Consider the following 21,150-nt stretch of genomic DNA (forward strand, 5'->3'; position numbering starts at 1 on the left):
AATCATTATTTATTAATAAGATTAAAATTTTTATGACCTCACTGTGTTTTAACTTCTAAAACTATTTTTTTCTTAAATTCTGATACTGAAAACAAGTCCAACTAGAGGCAAGAATGAGGCTTGGGAAGAAATGTGTTTTACATGAGCTCATATATTGAACTGAAACAGAGCAGACCGAGGCTCAAGCCCCTCTTTAACTATGAAACTATCTTTGGGTCAGTAACAAATTCTCAAGCCAACAAACATCACTTCTTGTGATGAAGAGAGAACCCACTTAGAGCTCCCCAAGAAAAATTGGAATATAAATCTAGCAGACAAAGGTTTTAACTCGCATCATCCAATTTGATGTTTCAATATGAAAAAAAGTTTCCTGTTTACACATTTAACAATGCAGTAGTGTTACTTTCTTGGAGCTTTAGAATTGATACTTCTGTGACTACATATAAAAACAAATTGGGATATAGGAATAGAATTGCCATTACTATTGTATGTTGTTGGGGGAAAGTTTTTGTACATACTATACAGAAACTTTCTATGCATAAAATTAGACTGAATTGCTCAGATATGGTCTACATTTAATATTCTTTATATACTTCAGATGAATAATTACTTTACTTTTCTCTTTTTAGATATTAATGATTGCAATCCACATCCATGGTGAGTACTCAATAATAATTCTTTTTTCAAAATATTCTAATACAGCAATAAAAATAAATGATATTGATTCAAAATCTTCACATCCATCTTAAGCAATTGTGCTGGGCTTACCAAATGAACTTTCCTATACTTACTCTACTCTACTCCTAAGAAATCTGTTTCTTAGCTGTAAAATTTTTGTGGAAGCAAATTAGCTCAAAAGAAAATTTACTTGAATAATCCCATTTATAACAGAATTATTTGGATCTAGTTGTTTGATGTCCCTATTTAGAATAAGAGAGGAAGTGGGGGGAAAAGTAACTTTTTTCCTAGCTCAGGAATGCGATCCCTTGAAACCTGGGCTTGCCTTCCCTTCTTTCTCCAGTCACTTACCCCTTCTTGTTGAATATGAAATCATTAAGGCACTATGCATGCCAGATTTTATTTATCAGATTATTTTAATATTTATTTGATTATTATTATTATAAGCTATATTTCTAACATTGCAATTTTTTACTTTTTTGTTTTATTAGCTACTTTGTGTACCTATCCACAACAGGCTATAAATTAAAGAAAACAATCTTAGTAGTGATAAATATTGATATAATACCAATGCAGATTTTAATAATACACATAGTCCTCAATGTATGACCATAATTGAGCCCAGAATTAATGTTTGTAAGTCGTTGTAGTTGTAAGTCGAGGCATAACGTGACCAGATCCAGTTTTTTGTAGACATTAAATGAATCTTAAGCTTTTCAGTTTTCCCCAATGGACATTTTTTGGCAGAAATTAGCAGTAAACACTGGAAACCAGCAAAAAACCAGCTGACACTAGGCTGCTGAAAATGGCCATAAAGGTGGGCCAGTTGCCAAGTGCCCAAAATGCGATCATATGACCATGGGGAGGGTGTCATAACTTCAAAAGCATAAGTAGCTATTGGAAAATAGTTAAATGACCAGTAATAAGTTGCAAACTACCTGTATCTGTGAAAAACTAATGGAATATTACCCACACTCAGATGCTTATATTTTCAGATGTGTTGAATGCATCTTCCAGAATACATTGTTAATGTTGTCAGGGAATTGTAATTTAATGTAATTGGAAGTAATCAAGTTAGGGAGGTTAATCTACATTGTTCCAAAAATTCAAATATCCATTTTGATATAACCATTGATTTTGAGTCCAGAAAGGATCTATATTCACCTAAATTAATTTTGTTTTCCCTATTTGAAGCTACAGGTTATATTTGTATAACTTAGTGAAGTGGTAGCATGCTCATACTTGAAGAGGAAGCAAGCAAGATTTTTCATGCCCAAATTTTCTACAATTAAAAAACAAGCTTATGTATTTCAAACAGTGTAAAAGAGTAGAGTAAGCACCTTTGCTGCAAATAATGTCAAAAGATTATGAATCTTGACTCGTTAACTTTTAAATCATGAAGCGCTTTATTTATACCTTTTATACAATATTGGTTTTGAAGAGAGATAAGTGTAAGCATGTGAACTTAAACTTATATATATAATAAACATATATAATAAACATATATGTGTGTGTGTGTATACTCATCATAGTTCTACCTCAGTATTAGCTTGCCTCTTTACAAATTTCTACCTCAGTTCTACCTCAGTATTAGCTTGCCTCTTTACAAATTTCCCTTTGAACTTTCTGGTTTTGTGTACCAGCATTAAATGTTTAAATATGCAATTGAATATTTTCTTCCAGCTTTATGTACATAGTTTTACATGCAGTATTTTTCCAGATTTTTGAAAAAATACTTCCTACCTGCATCTTCATTATTAGAGTTCCCCTGTGTCCCTTTATGGGTCAATACTCTTGATTATGTGCCATTCAGTTATTGTCAACTCTTAGCAACCACAAAATGAACAGTTTTAAAGGGCTTTCTCATAGCTTTCCCACTTCCTTGAGGTTACAGAATTTATGAAATTGTGCAACTTAATATAATTGCATTCAAAATGTCCTGTTTCTTAAGTCATAAATTTCTAAAACTTCATATCCTTGTTTGAAGTAAAATCTAAACCATGTGATTGGATTAGTTACTATTGAATTATATAGTCATATTACTAAAATGTATTTTATTTTTGAAATAATAAAAAATCTGTTTTATATTCCTATAAAATACAATGTAAAAGGGACGCGGTGGCTCAGTGGGAAAAATAGGGACCACTGCAGTGGGAAGGTAACAGCGTTCTGTGCGCCTTTGGCGTCTAGTCATGCCGGCCACATGACCACGGAGATGTTCTCGGACAAGGGCTGGCTCTTCGGCTTTGAAACGGAGATGAGCACCGGCCCCTAGAGTCGGAAACGACTAGCACGCATGTGCGGGGGAACCTTTACCTTTACCTTTAAAATACAATGTAGTTACCTATTTTTTCCTCTGCTTTAATAGAATTTTGGGAGTTTAAATCAAAGTTATTACCCATTATTAACAATTCTTTACATGCTGCTTCTGTTAATAAAAGTAAGACCTTTGCTCAGTGTGACTGAACATTTAATTAACTAAACTTAAATTAACAAATTAAGACAACACAAATATTTTATTAAAAAGGGATTCATTATAAATTAACTACACTACTTGAATTTTGCAATGTTGACTAATAATACAGTGACTATGGATAGAAATAAATTTGAATTTCAGCACATTATTTTATACAAAAACTAATGTTCTCTCAGCTTGAAAAACTGTTGACAGCCTTCATTGCGATGATAGATTTATCATTTTTACAGTTATAATGGAGGCATCTGTGTTGATGGTGTGAATTGGTTTCGCTGTGAATGTGCACCTGGATTTGCTGGTCCTGACTGCAGAATTAGTAAGTATCTATATAGGAAAAGGAGTGAAAAAATCACGCTGTTGTCATGTCATGTCTTACCCTTACCCATGCATTACGTTTTAGTCAGCTGTATCTCAAATAATGCAGAAACTAACTGAATTATTCATTGATGCGGATATTTATCTTACAAAGAATAGTGCTCTTTTTGTTATTGGATGGAATTCTGTTATAAATAACATTTCATAAATTAAATGTGGTTTAAATTGTATTTAAATTATCTGCTATTTCTAAATAAATGTATGATACTAACATATTCAGCCAAGACCTTTAATATATATTCAACTCAAGAATATCCTGTAGTATGTTTGTTTATTATTACTGCAGATTTATCTATATGTTTCTTCATTATGTTGTTTATGATTTATACATGTGTTATGAACCCTTTGCAAAGACCATTCAGAATATTCCAGAACTAAGATGGTAGGAACTTGTCCTGTCCTTTATTTAAATTATATTTCTTTTAAATTATTTTTCAACTTCCATAATGATGGTCAGTTCCATTTGTTATTTGTAGTTTTATTTTGTTTTTTTACTAATTACAGTTTTCTCTCGGCTGTCATTTCTGTGTTTATATTGGGATGCACAGCTCTTTAAATGTTTCTCCCCTGTTTTGGGACTGTGGGCTTTGAATGCTGCCTTATTTCAAATACAAGGAGTGCAGGGATAGATTCTCTCCACTGAATAAACACACTTTGTCTCTCTTATGTTTAGAACACTTACCCTGGAAAACCCTAACACATATGTCCATAGCATCTCACCTACTCATCATCTTTTATTCTCTCAGTCAAAGTGCTTTTCTCTAGATAGCTTCCATTCTGAAAACTTGTTTATGGCCTTACCAAGGTCTTGAGAAGCCTGATCTCTTGGTATCACACCAATCATGATTTTTTTACTTTAAATTGCTACATTATTTTACCTCAAATACAACTATTAGCACTTTATCATTTTCATCTCATTTCATGATGCTATATTAACAACAGAAGAGAGAATATGTAGCTCAGGTTTGAACTGTGGAGTCATTGGTGTTCTGTTGTGAACATTTCATTATTTGACTAGGTATTTATGGAGATTCTCAGTCATCCAGGTCATGGTTGTCCCAAAGGTGCTGTTCTTGATTTTTCCTTGAAAACATTTCCCTTCTGATCCAAGAACTGAAGAAGCTTCTTGGATGGGCAGCAAAACTTTTTCAAGGAAAAAAAAAAATAAAGTCTAGTTGCCTTTTGAACAGCAGCTTTGGGATTAACTGACTAGGTAATATTTTCAGTGCTAGAAGGGAGTTGGTTTTTTTACTTTTTTAATACAGTAGCTTTCCTTGTCAACATCGATGGAAGTATTGATTTCTCCTTGGCAGTTTCTTTTTGTTTACGCTTGATTGTTAGTCTGAATTTCTTGTTTCTTGATTAGGGTATTGTTTACTGCTTGATTGTTTGTCTAGTTGTTAATCCAGGGGTTAACCCATGTTTATCTGAGTGTTGATGGTGAGGAAGTATGTGGTCTTTTTGTTATAATTTTATGTTTTTTTATTTTACTTATTTATATTTTACATTTCTGAACTGCCCATCTCCCTCAAAGAAGGGTTGGAGCAGTGTACAATAAGACATCAAAATATAAAACATATAAAAAACAAAATGTTAGAATTAAAATATTTAAAAAATAAAAGTTATAAAAATGTTCAAGAAGGTAAGAATAGTTACACCCTGTTAAAATTAGTAAGGCAAAGGGAGAGCTCTTAATGGCACCAACAAACTCCACAACTGTATACTCCTTTGTGATCCCCACTCAAGGTAGCAAATCCACGTTTTAACCCCTTTGCAGAAGACCAGGGGAGTCTGGGCCAACCTTATCTCTGTGGGGACAAAGTTCCATAGGGCAGGGCAATGGCAGTCTTCTTAGACCACCTCAGTTGAAATTCCTTGACAGGGTTTGCAACATATTTTCCCTGCCTGATCAGGTGGGATGGACTGATGTGATGGCAGAAACCATTCTGTAGGTTTTATAGATCATAACTAGCAACTTGGCGCCCAATGCAGTTCACAGAGCAGACATGTTACATGTGCTCTTTTTCGGGCACCCATTATATCTTGTGCACTCTGCACCAGCTGAAGCTTCTGGATATTTTTGAAGGATAGCCCCATATAGAAAACATTGCAGTAGTCCAAATGGGAGATGACCAGGGCATGAGTGATCAAGTGGATAGTGTGTCTGTCCAGGAAAGGGCATAACTGGCACAAAACATGAAGTTCAGAAAAAGCCCTCCTAGCCACCTGCTCTTTGAGTGGGAGCTACAAGAGGACCCCCAAATTATGCACCAGGTCTGTCTGAAGTACTCCATCCTCATCCAAGATAAAAAATGATAAACTCCTGGATATTTTTTGAATGGTGTGGAAATGTTGTTTATTTCTTTGTGCCAGTTGATGGCTGATTTGTCTGAGTGCCTTGCTTTCAGGATTTCCCTAGTGGTTTCCCACTTGAAACTACAGTAAAGTCTGTTAATGTGTTAAGAAATCAAGCATGTTTTCATTGTGTCTCTGCTAGTTGGTATTTATGAGTATGCTCTGCTAGTCTTCTGCCTGTTTTTCTTACATTGTAGCTCTTACATTCCTTATATTGTATGTTGTAGATGACTCTTCTTTTACTTCTTGGGGTACTGAGTCTTTTGATTTACTTAAGATGTTTTGGAGGGCTTTAGTTTGTTTGTGAACTATGATGATTCCTGATTACTCAACCCACACAGCACAACCAACACAAACTATGAAAAGGATAATGCTTGGTATGGTCCCACTTGCATCTTTTTTCAACCTGTTCTTTTATGCCTGGATAAAAGCAGCTAACCAGCTGTTTCCCCTTCTACTCCTATGCTTTCACTTGTTCAGCCAGTTCTTATTAGATCTTTCTATTACCTTAACCTCTTATCAGCATAATAAATTGATCTTCAGTGTTTAGGATTTATTATCATTTGGCTTTGGCACCATGCTTCTCTCCAAAATATATTCAAGTTATTTGAATTTCCCACACCTAAGGAAAATCATCCATTCTTGAGTTCTAAGAAGTTCTACATGACTTGATGGTGGCATCTTGGCCAGCCCATGTTCCATTAGATTCAAAGTTACATCATACTTATGCACAAAGATACAGAATCCACATTTGCATCCATGATACCCATTTCCAAAAGAAGTAGAACCTCTGGGATTCAAGAGGATGGTTGGCTCTTCCTCTTAAGCACCTTTCTCCCCATTTTGTCATCATGGAGACTTCTTAATGTTAAAAACAAAATTCAGCTCTTTTGTATTAGGAAGACAGAAAGTGTGGATCGCACAGGCAAGAAGAAGCCTCTTCTTCTTGAGCCTTTTTGCTTAGAATTGGAGCTACCAATTTTTTTATGGCCAAGAATTACCTCTTTGAAAGTAGTGTTATTTTTTATTCATTTTCTGAAATATATAAAAAAAACTAGCAAATGTATTAAATGCAGAAGTATTTGGGGATGAAGTACAACAATTTGAAACTGCTTGACATTTTGAATTAGAGGTAATGAAGATTTTGAGTGCTTTTTGTTTTGCCTGAATGGTTCAAATGTATATGGAAACTGCAGTGGCCAAGGCCTATTTAATCTAAAGGTTGAAGATGTTCTTGATAGGGTTCAGAAGACTACATCTGGCAAATATCACTCACCCCTCATTAACCTGATTTGTGAACTTATCAGAATACTTATTTTAGTAGAGCAGTTCAATTATCTATCATAGATTCTTTTGCTCTCTTTGAAGTAATAACTATGAATCAGAGACATCATTATAAAGAATAGTTGCTAAGAACTAATGGGTTCTTTTATCATTTATGTCTACAAATTATCCATCCTACTTCAGTTGGTATCACTTCTATTTTACTTTAAAATCCATTGTTTCAGAACTGAAGGGAAACAGTGGGCAGAATATCTTAGAGATGAAGAACAATTATTTGCCTGAAAGTCGTGTTTCCTCCTACCATGTTAGGGAGTAACATGGATGTGGCCGGTAACATAATAAATTGGAGTGGACAGGGCTAATAATTTTGGGCTCCTTTCTTTTTTTAGACTGGGGAGGTTGCCTCTTAATCTATCCCCAGCAAACATGTTTTTGTTTTAAACTTAAGCTTTCTAAGGTTAAGATACTTGTTTTTTCCCAAATCAGACAAAACTTAAGTTCTTAGATTTTTAGTCTCATCCATTCTAGACTCTATGAGACAAAAATGGTAAACTGCATTAGGAGATACCTCAGACCAAGGCTTGCTAACTCTGCTAAAAGGCACAGATAAAAATCTTAATTCCAAATGGATCCAGACAGGGTTCTGTGTATGCCAGAAGACTGGCAGAATGCATCCATGAACACCAACGCAGTCAAAAGGCATTACAAAAATTCTTTAATTTCACAACATACAGACAGATTAAACAATAGTTTCAATTGGGAAAATGTGACAATCCTAGACCAGGCCAAATCCAAAAGTTCCAGGGAATTTCTAGAAGCCTGGCACTCTGACAAATCAGCCATCAATAGACACATAGACATTAATAAATCTATAGACTATGCAAAAGAGACAATCAACCAACCCCAAAGAGAAAAAAGACTCCAGCACCTCTCCACCAGTAATCAGTACTCAAATCAGTATAGTTAACTCTAAGGTCAATTTCAGTCCAACAGTCAAGTAAGCAATACCCCAATCAAGAAACTGCCAAAGCGCCATTAGTAAGCAGCCCAATCAAAGAATCCCTAAGACCACCCCCACCCACACAGACAGGCAAGACACCAGAATATAAACTGCAAACAGCATTTCTTACCAGCACTGATTATGTTACCTAGTTAGGGTAGTGAAACGTCTGCAAGAAAACAAGCAAGTCAGGGTTCTATGTATATATGTATTCTATATCTATATTTTAACACTATGACTATATATTAAAATATGATTCCATCTAAAGAGAGATTACCTCTTGAACAGAATGCTCTTTTTTGGAATACTCAGCAATATTACTGCTTTATGTAAGAATTACTGACAACCTGTTTTTATTTGTGTTTGAACAAAAAGTCTCTGAACTTTCTTTACAGCTGAAATAATTCTGACTTTTCTTAATTAGCCTTTTAAGTCCCAAGTCTGAGTAAATATTGCTCACTCGAGACAATTCTGATAATTTATAAATTTATATATTCCATTATTTAGAAATAATTAAGACCAGTTAACTTTAAAAGCACAGCAAGCATGAGTAGTGATAATGCATTCAAAACAGAATAGGGAATTAGAGAAATTTTTCAAGAGTTTGAAATTAATAAGATTAGAAAAAATGTATGACAATCTGATGTTAAAAAATGCCTAGGCGAGAGGAGCTGAATAAAAAATGAGAGATGTTATAAAATTTATACTTAGAAACCATGTGTGTTGGTACACAGCATTCTAACAATATATTCAAATTTTGAAATAGCGTATGTACAGATTTCTGAAAGTTACTGATAGGTAAATACTGTTTTATCTCTCACGCTCACTTTAATTCTCTTTTTTTTTAACCTAAAAGCACTGGTTTCAAAAGAAAGGTTAGGATTCGCAGAGATTCATTCTTTGCCATAATTGGAACCCTACTGATTTTCTTACAGAGGTTGTATTTTGTCTACTTTGTAACACTTACAAATAGTTGACTTCCATGTGAAGGATGTGGTTAAATAAGTAAAACCAACTTCCATTTTCTGCCTTAGTAACATAGTCTCAAAGAAAATGGATGCTTGCAGTAATTTACCTGAGAAAGTTTATAATGGCTAAAGAGGATAAACGGGGGGGGGGGAGGGATATAAAGAGATATTTTTAAAAATAAAGGTTTCCTAGCATCAGACCTGTAGGTATAATAGATTATGGCACCCATCATCTTCAGACACTACAACTAATGGTCATGCTGACTCAATCTAATTCAGTGGATCTCAAAGCCATAAGTTTGAAGAAAGCTACTAATACAATATCTGAATAAATTCTAGTAAAAATTGCTAATAGCAATAGCAATTCATGCATTGAGCACTTGTTTTTTTCTAAATCCCTTGAATTTTACTTTCCTTTAGATATTGATGAATGCCAATCCTCTCCTTGTGCATACGGTGCTACTTGCATTGATGAAATAAATGGTTACAGGTGTATTTGTCCTGCTGGCCGAGCTGGAACAAGATGCCAAGAAGGTAATTTGAAGCTGTAAACTAAAATAAGAAAATAGATATTGAAGTTAACATCTTGCAAATCATGATTGTCAGGCTTTATCTGCAAATTGAACTTGGCATTTTCTTCCAAGGTTAAATTTCCCATTCTCAAATTGTTGCCTTTCCTTCCCTTCTTTCTCCTTAGTTATAGGCTCTGGAAAATCTTGCTGGTTTAAAGGAAAGTCCTTTCCTCACAGGAGTAAATGGGATCAAGAATGCAACAGTTGCCATTGTCTGGATGGCCACATTGATTGTACCAAGGTAAATTTTCATGGAATTCTTCTCCCACTTTAAACAATGTGAAATGAATTTATTAATTATATTTCTTTATGGTAACCTTCTTCTGAATGTTTTTAGTAAGAACTCTTACAGTGCCCAGAAATTAGTCTACTGGCTAGGGCTGATGAAATAATACTTTAAAATTAATATCTTAAATTCATGGCTATTGGGCACAGTGCAAGCCTCTAAATCATATTCTGCCACCAGCATCAATGTTTAGGAAAAAGTAAGCTATATCCTTGTTGCGTGACTGGCAAGTCGTTCGCACTCTCCCTCATCTAGCAGCAGCCCCCTCCAGCCCTGCCTCGCCATCCACCTACACACTCTCCCTTGCCCAACAACAGCCTTGCTATGCTCATGCCACACTGACCGCCATACATCCTCCCCTGCCCAGCAACAGCCAGCCCCACCATACTCACCCTGGACTTCATCAGCCACACACATATCTTCACTTGCCCAGCAGCATCCTTATCATACTTCACCAACCACTCATGCACCTTCCCCTCCCCTGCCCACCAGCAGCTACCCAACTGTGTTGGACTCACCATTCACTAGCCCACCTGTGCACCATTTCAATTCCAATTACCATTATTAACTGAGGACTACATGTAGATAAGGAACAAGAAAGAGTTGTTATGAGTATAACCCTAGAAAAACATGCTTGAATGACATGAATAGACACTGATAGGAATTAATTTTACAATCTCCTTTAGTGTTTCCTTTTACAATCCATTGAAATCAATAGGTCTGTATTAAATTCTAGGTATGGTGTGGAAGGAAATCTTGTTTGCTTACCAAACTTGGGGACCATTCTAGTTATCAATGTCCTAAAGGCCAAGAATGCCAAGAAAATTCATACATCAAATGTTTCCAACCACCTTGCTCTAGCTGGGGAGAATGCAGTGAATCAGAATCTCTACCTGGTAACATCAAGTGCTTCCCCAATTCAGGCCACTTGGACAATAGCTGTGCAAGAATTACTCTAATTTTTAACAGAGATAAAGTACCCCAGGTAAGACATTTAAGTTTTATTTAGATTTTGCTAGTGTTTTACAGAGCATTTTGTTTTGGAATTGATCACATTGCTAGCATAATTCTAATTGTTATTAACTGGTCTGTAGTACTTTCATCATTTCTGTTTGCAGTCCTCTGCTTTGGAGGCAATGAGAGAGAAAGTTTTATTTTATTTTGAAGTCTGTTGGTATTGTGTATTGATCTTTTTCTTAGGAAAATACTCCTGCCTGATTATGTGGAATGTTAATACAGATCAGCTCTCTTGTACAAAATCATTTTTTCTAATTGTGAAGGATTCCATGTGTCTTATTTAAAATTCCCATCAGTTTTTGGTATAAAAATTAGGTAGATGTGTGGCAAAATAGTGAACAATATATAATCAGTTCCAAATTCGCTTTGCTACAAGTATTGGGGAAATTATATATTCTTCCTGGAATACATTTAGGACTTCAAAATTCCCCAGACTCTCTTGGGAATGACCTTATTTTTCAATGACCATCTTTTTCAAAATTTGCCTATTATTTGGCCTTTTGTGGAATGAGCTTTTTGGCAGGATGGGTTCTATTTGGTCAGCTGGTGTAGCTTCCTTGTGCTACCCTTCCATCTGTATCAGTTGGAAAGGAAATGCAACAATTTGGAAGCAGGCCCAATTTTACAAAGATTTTGGATCCAATCCTTATCACACAATTTATTCTGTTCACATTTTCCCATCCATTCCCACCACAGTCAATTAGTACATTTTGGGTGAAATTGCTTTATAGATAAATGGTTTCTTAATAATTGAATACTTCTTAGATGAATTTGTTGTGATACTCAAGAGAATAGACGGCAGAACTCTTATGACAGGTACATTTCTTTCTCTGCATTTCTTGAAAATATTTTCTTTGTTGAAGAATTGGAATCCTTAAGTGAGGAAAATAATATAAATGAGAATTCTGGCATTTTTCATGTATACTGATTTTGATCCATTACATCAACATGCTTTCAATGTCATAATTTGAAGAAACCATGATGATAATTTCAATGAACAAATGTATAAGAAAATCAGTTAATACATCCAGGAAAGATGGCTGTCGGCCTCTTTTTAAGAATCTCCATAGATGAAGAATTCATAATCTCCATAGATCCACTTTTTTGTACATATTTTATTGTTGCAAAGTTTTTTCTTATATTTAAGCAAAATCTCGTTAACTACAACTTTATGCATTATTTCTGATTCTGATAATGGAAATGACTTCCTGACCATCTTCCTATGCCATTTTTAATGTACCTAAACATTGATGTCTTCCCACAATCTTCTCTAAATGCAACATCCTAAATGTCTTCAATTTGCCCTTATAGAGTATATGATATGTCTATCACCATCCTCTGAACGTGTACTGATCCATTAGTATACTGGAAATACAGTACCTTGAACGTACATAGTACTCTGGATTTGATCTCACCAATGTAGAATAGAAGATAATGAGATATTTATGTATCTTTAATATAGTATTTCTTCTAATGCAGCCTAGAATTCCATTACTTGCAGTTGGCTTGCTGCCGATACATACCCACGTTTTTCCCCCCATTGGAAGTGTTTTCAAATCCCTCATCTTATGCATGTTCTACATTTTTCTCCCTGATACTTAATATTTTCCTCTGCTGAAGGACATCTTGCCCTCATTTAAATTGATTAGAAGTTCCTTTATAATATCCTTACTGACTTGCATTTTTCTCTGTTGAGTGTGTTCCCAGTCTATGATATTTAAATCACCATTTCCTTTAGATATAAAGACAAAAAGCAAAACAAGAGTTAAGTTCCTCTGCATTCTCTTAAGACTTCTCCATCCGGAGTAAACAGTGAGCCCACCACTTCTTTTTGTCTTCTTGATGATATGAATAACCCTTCTTGCTTCTCTTGCTAGCTTAAGTTCACTTTCTGCCTTGCCTTCGTAAACTCATTCCTGTTTTTCCAAGCTGAAGCTTTGAGACTGCTATAGTAGGATATTAAACCAAATTTCTGTTCACAATCAAGAACACTAACAATCCCATCATAACTACTTCATGTTTTTTTTGAGGCTTCAGTTACCTGTTCCATTAAATTTTCATTTACAAATTTGAGTGGTTTGGTGGTCTATAGCCAAATCCTAGTAAGAAATCTTTTTTTTTCTTTTGCTTGCCCTTTTATCTTAACCCAGATGCTTTCAGTACTTTTATTATCATCACTCCATTGGACTTCAGTATAGATCATTTCTTTGATATACAACACTGCACCACTCTTATATTGCCTGTTGTTATTAAACAAGGTATACCCATCAAGCCCAATGTTCCACTTGAGGAATTCATCTCACCATGTTTTCTACAGTTCCGATTCTATCATTTTTTTGTTTTTTTGTTTGTGCCTTATGACATCCCATTCACCTTGCCTAAGTTTGTCCATTAGTGTAGAGATATTTAAGGTAATGTCTATTTCCTTAAATTTAGTCTCCATTTATCTGCATTTTCTTTGTTAAACTAATGCAAAACACCTTACTGCTGTATATAATCCATTACTCGCCAGTTTGTAACTTATGCTCTCATGACTGCCAAAGCCTTGTTTCTATTTAAAGTCATCCTCTCAACATAGCCAATCATCCAAATATGTAATTTGCCTTTTTAGTGGGATGAATTCCATCTTTTAAAAGTAGCCCATCATCCCTGAAGTTTATATCATTAAAGAACAATTTGCTGGTTATTCCATTTTTTCACCTTTCTGAAAGCCATGAAGTCACTTTTGATATGTGGGAGGTGTTGCTTTTTCTGTGCTCACATGGATGGGTCTGTGACTGGTAGGTTGGTGTGCCAGGTCATTTTTTTTTCCTTTGCATTTTGGATTTGGGCATATGGAAGATAGTATATGTGTTGAGATGGAAGAACTGGGTGACAAATGAGAGCTTCTGTGTCTCGGAAAGAATCATCTAGAACAGGAGTGTCAAACTGGTAGCCCGTGGGCCAGATGTGTCACGTGCAAGCCAGGCCCGCCACGGCTTCGCAAAGGCAACAAAGTCGCAATACATCACGTGACACTATCGAGTTTGACACCCGTGATCTAGAATCATAGCCTTTCTTTTATTCTTCTTGATGATTGGTAGTAAACCATGTCCACTTGAATCAGATGACGAAATTCTAGCTTTTGTAGCTTTGCTCTCGTTTTTAAAAGCATATCCAAAGGATAAAGGTGGAAATTGGCTACCAAAACTAGGAGTTTACTCTGCTTCATATTAGTTTTCTTTGTGACAGCAACGTTGCCAGCTATCTTCATTCTTATCCTTCGCTAAAGTTGTGCATTTGATATTATTCTGCTGTTTATGAGAAGTAATGGCATTCACACTATTATTTGGGAAGTATTCATCTTAAGGGAATTAGTTATAAAGATTATGCTTTGCCTCCAGTTCACCAAGCTTTACTTTCAGAATCTTCACCATCTCCACTTTTTTATTTAAGATTTGATCTCGTCTGATTTGATTTTTATCCCACCTTTATTAAGAAGGTGGTGAACACAATACTCCTTCCTTCATTTTGCCCCACAACAACCCTGTGAGGTGAATTGGGCTGAGAAAAAGTGACTAGCCCCAAATCACCCAGCTAGTTTTCTAGATTAGAATTCACAGTCTCCTGGTTTCTAGGCCAGCATCTTTAACCACTAATGTTTTGTTTTCTAGAACAAGGGTTCTAGAAAACCCATTGCCCCCCCACTCGCGCTAGTGCCACCTTGAGTGTCACATGGGCGTTAGCCCTGCCCCCAGCATCACACACACATTCGCACCACTCCCGTTTGCGTCACGCATGCAGCCCCATGGCTTCCCCTTCCTTTGGGCTGCCAACCTAGAAACATTGGGGACCTCTGTTCTAGGAGAAAGGAAAAGGTACATCTTTTGCAGGTGACTACCAGAACCTCATTTCTGACCATGATGTCTCCTTCTTGTTGAAGAGATAAGGGAAACAAGGGAATTTTGTTAAAATTTCATGCATTAACTCCTTGCATATCTCCGGTCAAGTATATACTGGTAGCAGTCTAGTGAGATTGCTGAATATGAGAATAGTGTTTCTAAAACTACTAATGTACATTGTAACATAAGGAGTTTACATATGTTGTAAGTTATAACACTGATTCCTTTTTTTGTTTAATAGTTAAGTTTTCTATAAAATAATATGCACTTTAATTTTTATTTCCTGTTGTTACATTTTCTTCTCTTAGGGTACTACTGTTGAAAATGTATGCTCTGAAATAAGATATTTACCAGCAACTAGATCTGTTTCTAGTGAAAGAATATTGTTAGTGTTGTGTGACCTATCCTACTCCATAGAGAATGCAGTGGAAGTTGCTGTTGTAAGTATTACATTTTTGTTAAATTAAAATTAATGCCCTTTCTTTGTAGTGCCAGGCTGTTTTCAGCTTAGTAAATACAGTAAGAACTACCCAAGATTTGGATAATGAGCTAATTATTATTGAGGACGTGCTTATTATGAATCAACCTGTCCAAGAAAAGTGCAGAAGTTGAACAAAGAACATAAGTGTCGGTATGACCCAGAAGGAGAAAGGGATTGTCTCTTTCTTCAGTGAAAGAGAAAGCATCCCTTCAGATTCATGTAAAGTGAATGTTCATTCAGTTATTGAAGGCAGATGTGAGATTTATGCAAATAGAAATGGAGTGTAATTCAGTTTAAGAGATAAAAGAAAATGCAGAGAATGTGTGGATGTTAGATTTGCTTTCAGCATGAATCTTTGCTATTTTTAATTGTCACCTGTTTTTAACTAATTTTAGTGCTAACCTACTTTGTACACCTCAGTCAAAGCCCAAAAGATAGAAATAGAAGTATTTTAGTAGGTTTCTTAGTGCACTTCAGAGTGCTAGTTGCCATCTATAAAGCTTTCATGGCATACAGCTGTGTTTGGCCTTTTTCCAGTTGTCTCTGCCTGTTCCAAATCTGCCAGGAGGGACATGTTCCAGGCCCTGTTGATGAGATAATGGCATTATGTGCAACCCAGGAAGACTTAGCTATTTTTCCAGGCATGGGGGTTGGAAAGTTAATTGAGCTCAGTTGGATTGGTTGTTGGTTTTCTCAGTTATATGTTGTCTGTCCTTATTTTTTGCTGTTTATTTTTTATTTCATTTGATTTGAGCCTTTTAAAATTCTGTTAGGTGCCCAGATTAACATTTGCAAGATGGGCAGCCATATAAATCAGATTTATCTTTTCTGGCTAAACTAACGTGCCTTGGATACCAGGAAAGGTAAAAATATGAGTTCAGCCTGGAAACTAGGAAAAGTGATTTGAAAGGACTGAAGACTGCTTGATGACATTGTTTTTGCTGAGTAATATTAAGTGATCGTTCTTAGCTAACTTAACCACCTCAAATATGGTTGCATTTGGGATACAAATTGAAGAAAGCTTGTGTTATTTATGTATCAGGTTATATCATTAATGCAAATATCTAGCCAGATAATACATCAAAAACTTTTAAATGTTAATTCAACGTTTAAAAGTTTAGCTTGCAGTAAATAATAAGAAATCTTCAGTGTGTAACCAGTTGAGTCAACTGGATGGAGGAGCCAATTAGGCTACTATAGAAATTGATTGGTTGATTGAATGATTAAATGATTGAATTATTAAATATTATTATTAGTATAGTATATACTAATATATATGTATAATATTATACCTATAAATATATCAGTGTAATACTTTCATATTATAACTGCCCACCTAGCAGTTTGAAAGAATGCAAATGTGAATAGATTAATAAATACTACTTTGTTGGGAAGGTAACAGCATTTGGCGTATAGCCATGCTGGCCACATGACCATAAAAATGTCTTTGGACAACACTGTCTCCCTTGGCCAAAAAAACGGAGGTAAGAACCACGCCCTAGAGTCGGACATGACTGGAGAGGGAAATCTTTACCTTTTACCTTATTTTCATATTGGCTTGAAATCAATCTTCATGCCACAACAGTCAACTGGAATTCTCAAGTTCTCCATCATCAGTCTCAAGAAAGTAGTTACTTTTAAATTTAAGTTTCCTGTTTGTCTTTTCTTCTTAGTCTTTCATCTCGCATCAGGATGAGACGGATAATAGTCTCATACAGAATGCTGCCAATACTATAGTAAATGCAATTACAAGGCGGCAAAACAGCACAGTTATGCTAGCAGTAACGGAAGTCAAAATAGAGACCATAGTAGTTGGGAATTCTTCTTCATCAGGTAAGATAAAATATGCATTTGAGACAGTTTGCGTACCTCAGAATATACTGATTTTATAGTACATGTACTATTTTTTATCAACTGCCTTGTTTAGCTATTGTTTGCAGTTACAGTGGTGATGAAAAAGTAATATTATCTCTAAGCCTTGCATTTCTAACGTTTGCAGGTCTGTAAGGCAAAGGAAAACTGAAGTAGGATTGTAATCGTGGTTTCACTTAGCAATCACTTTCCTTAACTGAATTGTTAGTCTTAATTGTGGTCATTAAACAAGGACTATTTATACTTGTAAATTGTTTCTCATTTAAAAAAATCCCAAAGTAGTTTACATAGAATGGAATTGGCTATCATGTTTAGGCTTTGTACATCTTTTAAGCATTGATGTTTGGTTTTGATTTTCTTTAATGTCCTGCAGTAGAGCTGCTTAAGTTAAAAATTTAAGTAAAATTTCTGTCTTTCCTTTTTTAATGAAATGTGTTTACCCATATTCCTTCTGTACTTGCATGAAGAAAGAAGGAATAAATTATAAATAGGAAAGTGTATAAATACCAAAATAAATGCCTTTTCTACATGTCTATCCAAATAACTTTCCACTTTTAATTTAATGGTTGTGTTATGAAGTGTAAGTGGAGAATGCCCCCCCCCAATCATGACAGTATTTCTCTCCTATTCTACAAAGGGGAGTGACAAGAATAACATTCAAGCCACTCTTCTTGGAAAAAGGAATGTTGGTTCAAAAAATCATCCCAATACATCACATTGAAAGGCTGTCCTCCTGTGTCCAAGTGTGTCTAAAAACACTGTGTCATAAATGACTGGCACAGGTATTTCAAATGACAAATTTGATACATAGTATAAAACAGATTTCCATTTTCTTTTTAAAAAAATAACATTGATTATTAATTTCTATTTGCTCATCTTTCTATTTTTATACTGTACTTGATGTTTTGTGATTTTGTTGATAAATTGAAACATTTAATGCCATCTCAAAACAGCCCTCATTAAAAATTCAATGTAAATATGATAGCTGCTTCCTAATTCATTAGTTTTGCAAAAACAATTCTTTGATTGCATGGCTCATTGCAAATAGTGCCTATGATGCCTTTTGGAGATTTCATTTGCACTCCATATAGTTTCAGGATTCCGTTTCTAAGCTGTGTTTGGTTTGCTTTCTAGATTATCTGGTTCCAATCCTCTGTGTAGTTTTTAGTATTGTATGGATAACCTGCATAATAATTTGTGTGTGGTGGACACGAAAGAGAAGAAAAGAGAGAGAAAGAAATCGCCCATCCAGAGAAGAAGCTACAAATAATCAGTGGGCACCTCTAAATCCAATTTGGAATCCTATAGATAGACCTTACAGTCATAAAGGCATTCATTATGAACAGAAAAATTTTATATCTCCTCAAAAAAGAACTTACGATGGGGTAGAGGAGTATACAGAGTATGAGGAGGAGGAGGAAGAAGAAGAAGAAGAAGAAAAAGAGGTTATGGAAATGGACAAATTCCTCTCTCAAAAACTCTCTAAACCTTTGACAACAAAGGTAGCAGTGGACTCAATAGAGAATAGTCCTATTAAGAACACTCTTCAGACAACCAAAATGGACAACAGATCTGTAAAAAATGTGAACACAAAAAACCTTGAAGGTGGAAGAGACTAAACTGTGTTTGGACCATGACTACATTGCTTACGTTAAAAAAATTTGGAGAAATTGGCATCTCCATTGTGCATAAAGGACTTAACTGTCTGAAGTCAAATATTCATAGTTACTTTATTTTGAATAAAAAAATTAAAATAATAAAATAAAAATTTTATTTTGTTTCTTTTAGCCTTGTATAAATTATTCAATGACTGTCAGATGATAGAGTAATCTTTGATAGTTGCTATTTTTGTAATTTTTACTTACAATACACTTGTAAGGCAGAGGAGAGAAGTTTGTATTTTCAATTCATAAGGTTTATCACAGAAAGCTCAACACTGTTTACAAAATGGAGGGTTTTTTGTTTTGTTTTGTTTTTTTACTTGTTACAACAGTGGCTTAGAAACCTCCTGGTTCAGGAAGTTGCTAAACTTAAGGAAGAAAACATGAAGTGTTCTTGTTTAATATTTACTAAAAACTTCTCTCAATACTTCTACAAGTTTGTCCCCTTGAAAAAAATATTGCCTTATTCTGTGAACAAAAGAAAATCTATAGAGATCTTTCAAACTGTGATTGGTTAGAAAAAGTGGCCTTTTTAATTTGACTCTGTCAATTTGATTTAATTTCCTTAGAAATGCAGTATTGAAGCACATACCAAGTGCCTTGAAATATCATCTTGCTTTCTCAATAGCAACTGTCAAAGACTGCCATGCCCATCTAAGTTTACCACAAGAAGATATTTGGTTCTCTCAGACTGATTCAGTTTATTTTCAGATTGTGCAAGTGCATTTTTGTAAATATGTATATATTTAAATGAATCACTTCTGTATATTTGAGTTAATAACTTAAAAATATTTTTGATCTTTTTAAATGTCATTCCTTTTTAATTTATGTCGCAGAAAGGGAAGTTTTATGGCAATTTCTAAAAAAAGATACAAAAACCTTATTTTGGTATTATGTTCATATTAGAAAATGATGTTACTATAATTAATGTTGGGAAACTGTTGGTCACTTTTTGTACTTTTTTTCAATGTATTGCAACCATTTCACATGTAAATAGATCCAAGGTGTTTCCTCGCATCTCAAGAACACAGAGAGTAAGTATCCTGTACAGCATAAAGATGACAGGGTGATATTCTTTTTCTTGTGAATGTCTCTATTACATGTGGTATTGCTTTTTTGCATTTTTTTAAATACAGGCCTAATGAAGGGAACAATATTCTCATTTCTTGTTTGTTATGCTTATTCACGCTAGAAAACATGTTGGCAAACATGCTGGAATTAGGTGGTGTAGCAGAAACCTGCCAATTATCAATTAGCTGTGGGATTCTTTCCTTTATCCCTGATAACTAGTGTTTCTTCAAGTTTGATGGGGTGATGCCACTGAATTGAGTTTCCTGCCTCTGTGTCACTTCATTAGCTGCTACTTGTGGAGGCAGGTAAACCTGCAGCACAGCATCATCATGTCATGCGTTTGGGGTCACTAGATGCATGCGGAGAGAATAGAGGCCTGTTCTCAGCTTTGCGTTGGTTGTAACATCTGGTTCCATCTTACATGATGGAAAATCTCAGGAGAAATTGTTATTCTTAATAGAAGGCTTATGCATCATTTGTGGGGTTCTTTTTTAAAAAAGGCTTTGTTATTACAGAAATGGGCTCTACTTTTATTTTAATTACTGATAAAACCTTATGTTAAGTAGGTTATCCTGTAATTGCAAAGGAAAGAAATATTTCAATGGCTTGGCCATTTTGGAACCACTTTTTATACATGAACGCAGAAATTGCTTTGCAGAAACTTCTGTGCAGTACGTTTTGTTTGACATGTTCTGTAGTTTTCAGATGAAAACTATTTATTAAAGCATTTTATAACAATGTCAGTAGTTGAAATTTTTGCCCCTGACTCTGCTTAAGTGTTCAGAATGGTTTGGAATCTCTGATCACCCCCATCTTCTTACTCCCACAACTGCAGTGTCTTTTTCCAGTTTTTCCTATGCAACTTAAGAGTTTTCTTAAAATTCAATTTTCTTGCCATTGTAATTTTATTTTGTATTGCAATACTGCTGTCTTCCAAAGCCTAATAAAACTTATTTCCCTCATTTTATATATATATATATAACATTTGAAACAGTGCTTTTCAAATGTCTTGTCACCTGTGGTATTTCAGGTTTGGAAGGACAAAGGAAGAAACTGGAGGAGTCTGAGCCTTCACGTCAAATATAAATGAGTTATTTCTTGAATGCAGAACAAAGAAATTTTAGTAATCTGGAATCAGAATTTAAAAACAAAAACCAAAACTTATTACAGTCA

General features: G+C 34.9%; 1 protein-coding gene across 1 annotated transcript in view; it reads left to right on the forward strand.

Annotated features, from left to right (window-relative positions):
* JAG2 (jagged canonical Notch ligand 2) overlaps positions 1–20,696 on the forward strand; it is a 77,104-nt gene extending 56,408 nt beyond the window's left edge. Inside the window, exons 17-24 of the mRNA XM_083359991.1 lie at positions 630–657; positions 3,385–3,470; positions 9,557–9,670; positions 9,834–9,949; positions 10,731–10,979; positions 15,201–15,332; positions 17,047–17,206; positions 18,380–20,696. Of these exons, the coding sequence (XP_083216117.1) occupies positions 630–657; positions 3,385–3,470; positions 9,557–9,670; positions 9,834–9,949; positions 10,731–10,979; positions 15,201–15,332; positions 17,047–17,206; positions 18,380–18,864 (1,370 nt within the window). The 3' untranslated portion in view covers positions 18,865–20,696. The remainder of the gene's footprint in view (positions 1–629; positions 658–3,384; positions 3,471–9,556; positions 9,671–9,833; positions 9,950–10,730; positions 10,980–15,200; positions 15,333–17,046; positions 17,207–18,379) is intronic.
* Positions 20,697–21,150: the final 454 nt, after the last annotated feature.

The sequence above is a fragment of the Vipera ursinii genome (assembly GCF_947247035.1).
Source record: "Vipera ursinii genome assembly, chromosome: 1".
NCBI classification, from domain to species: Eukaryota; Metazoa; Chordata; class Lepidosauria; order Squamata; family Viperidae; genus Vipera; species Vipera ursinii.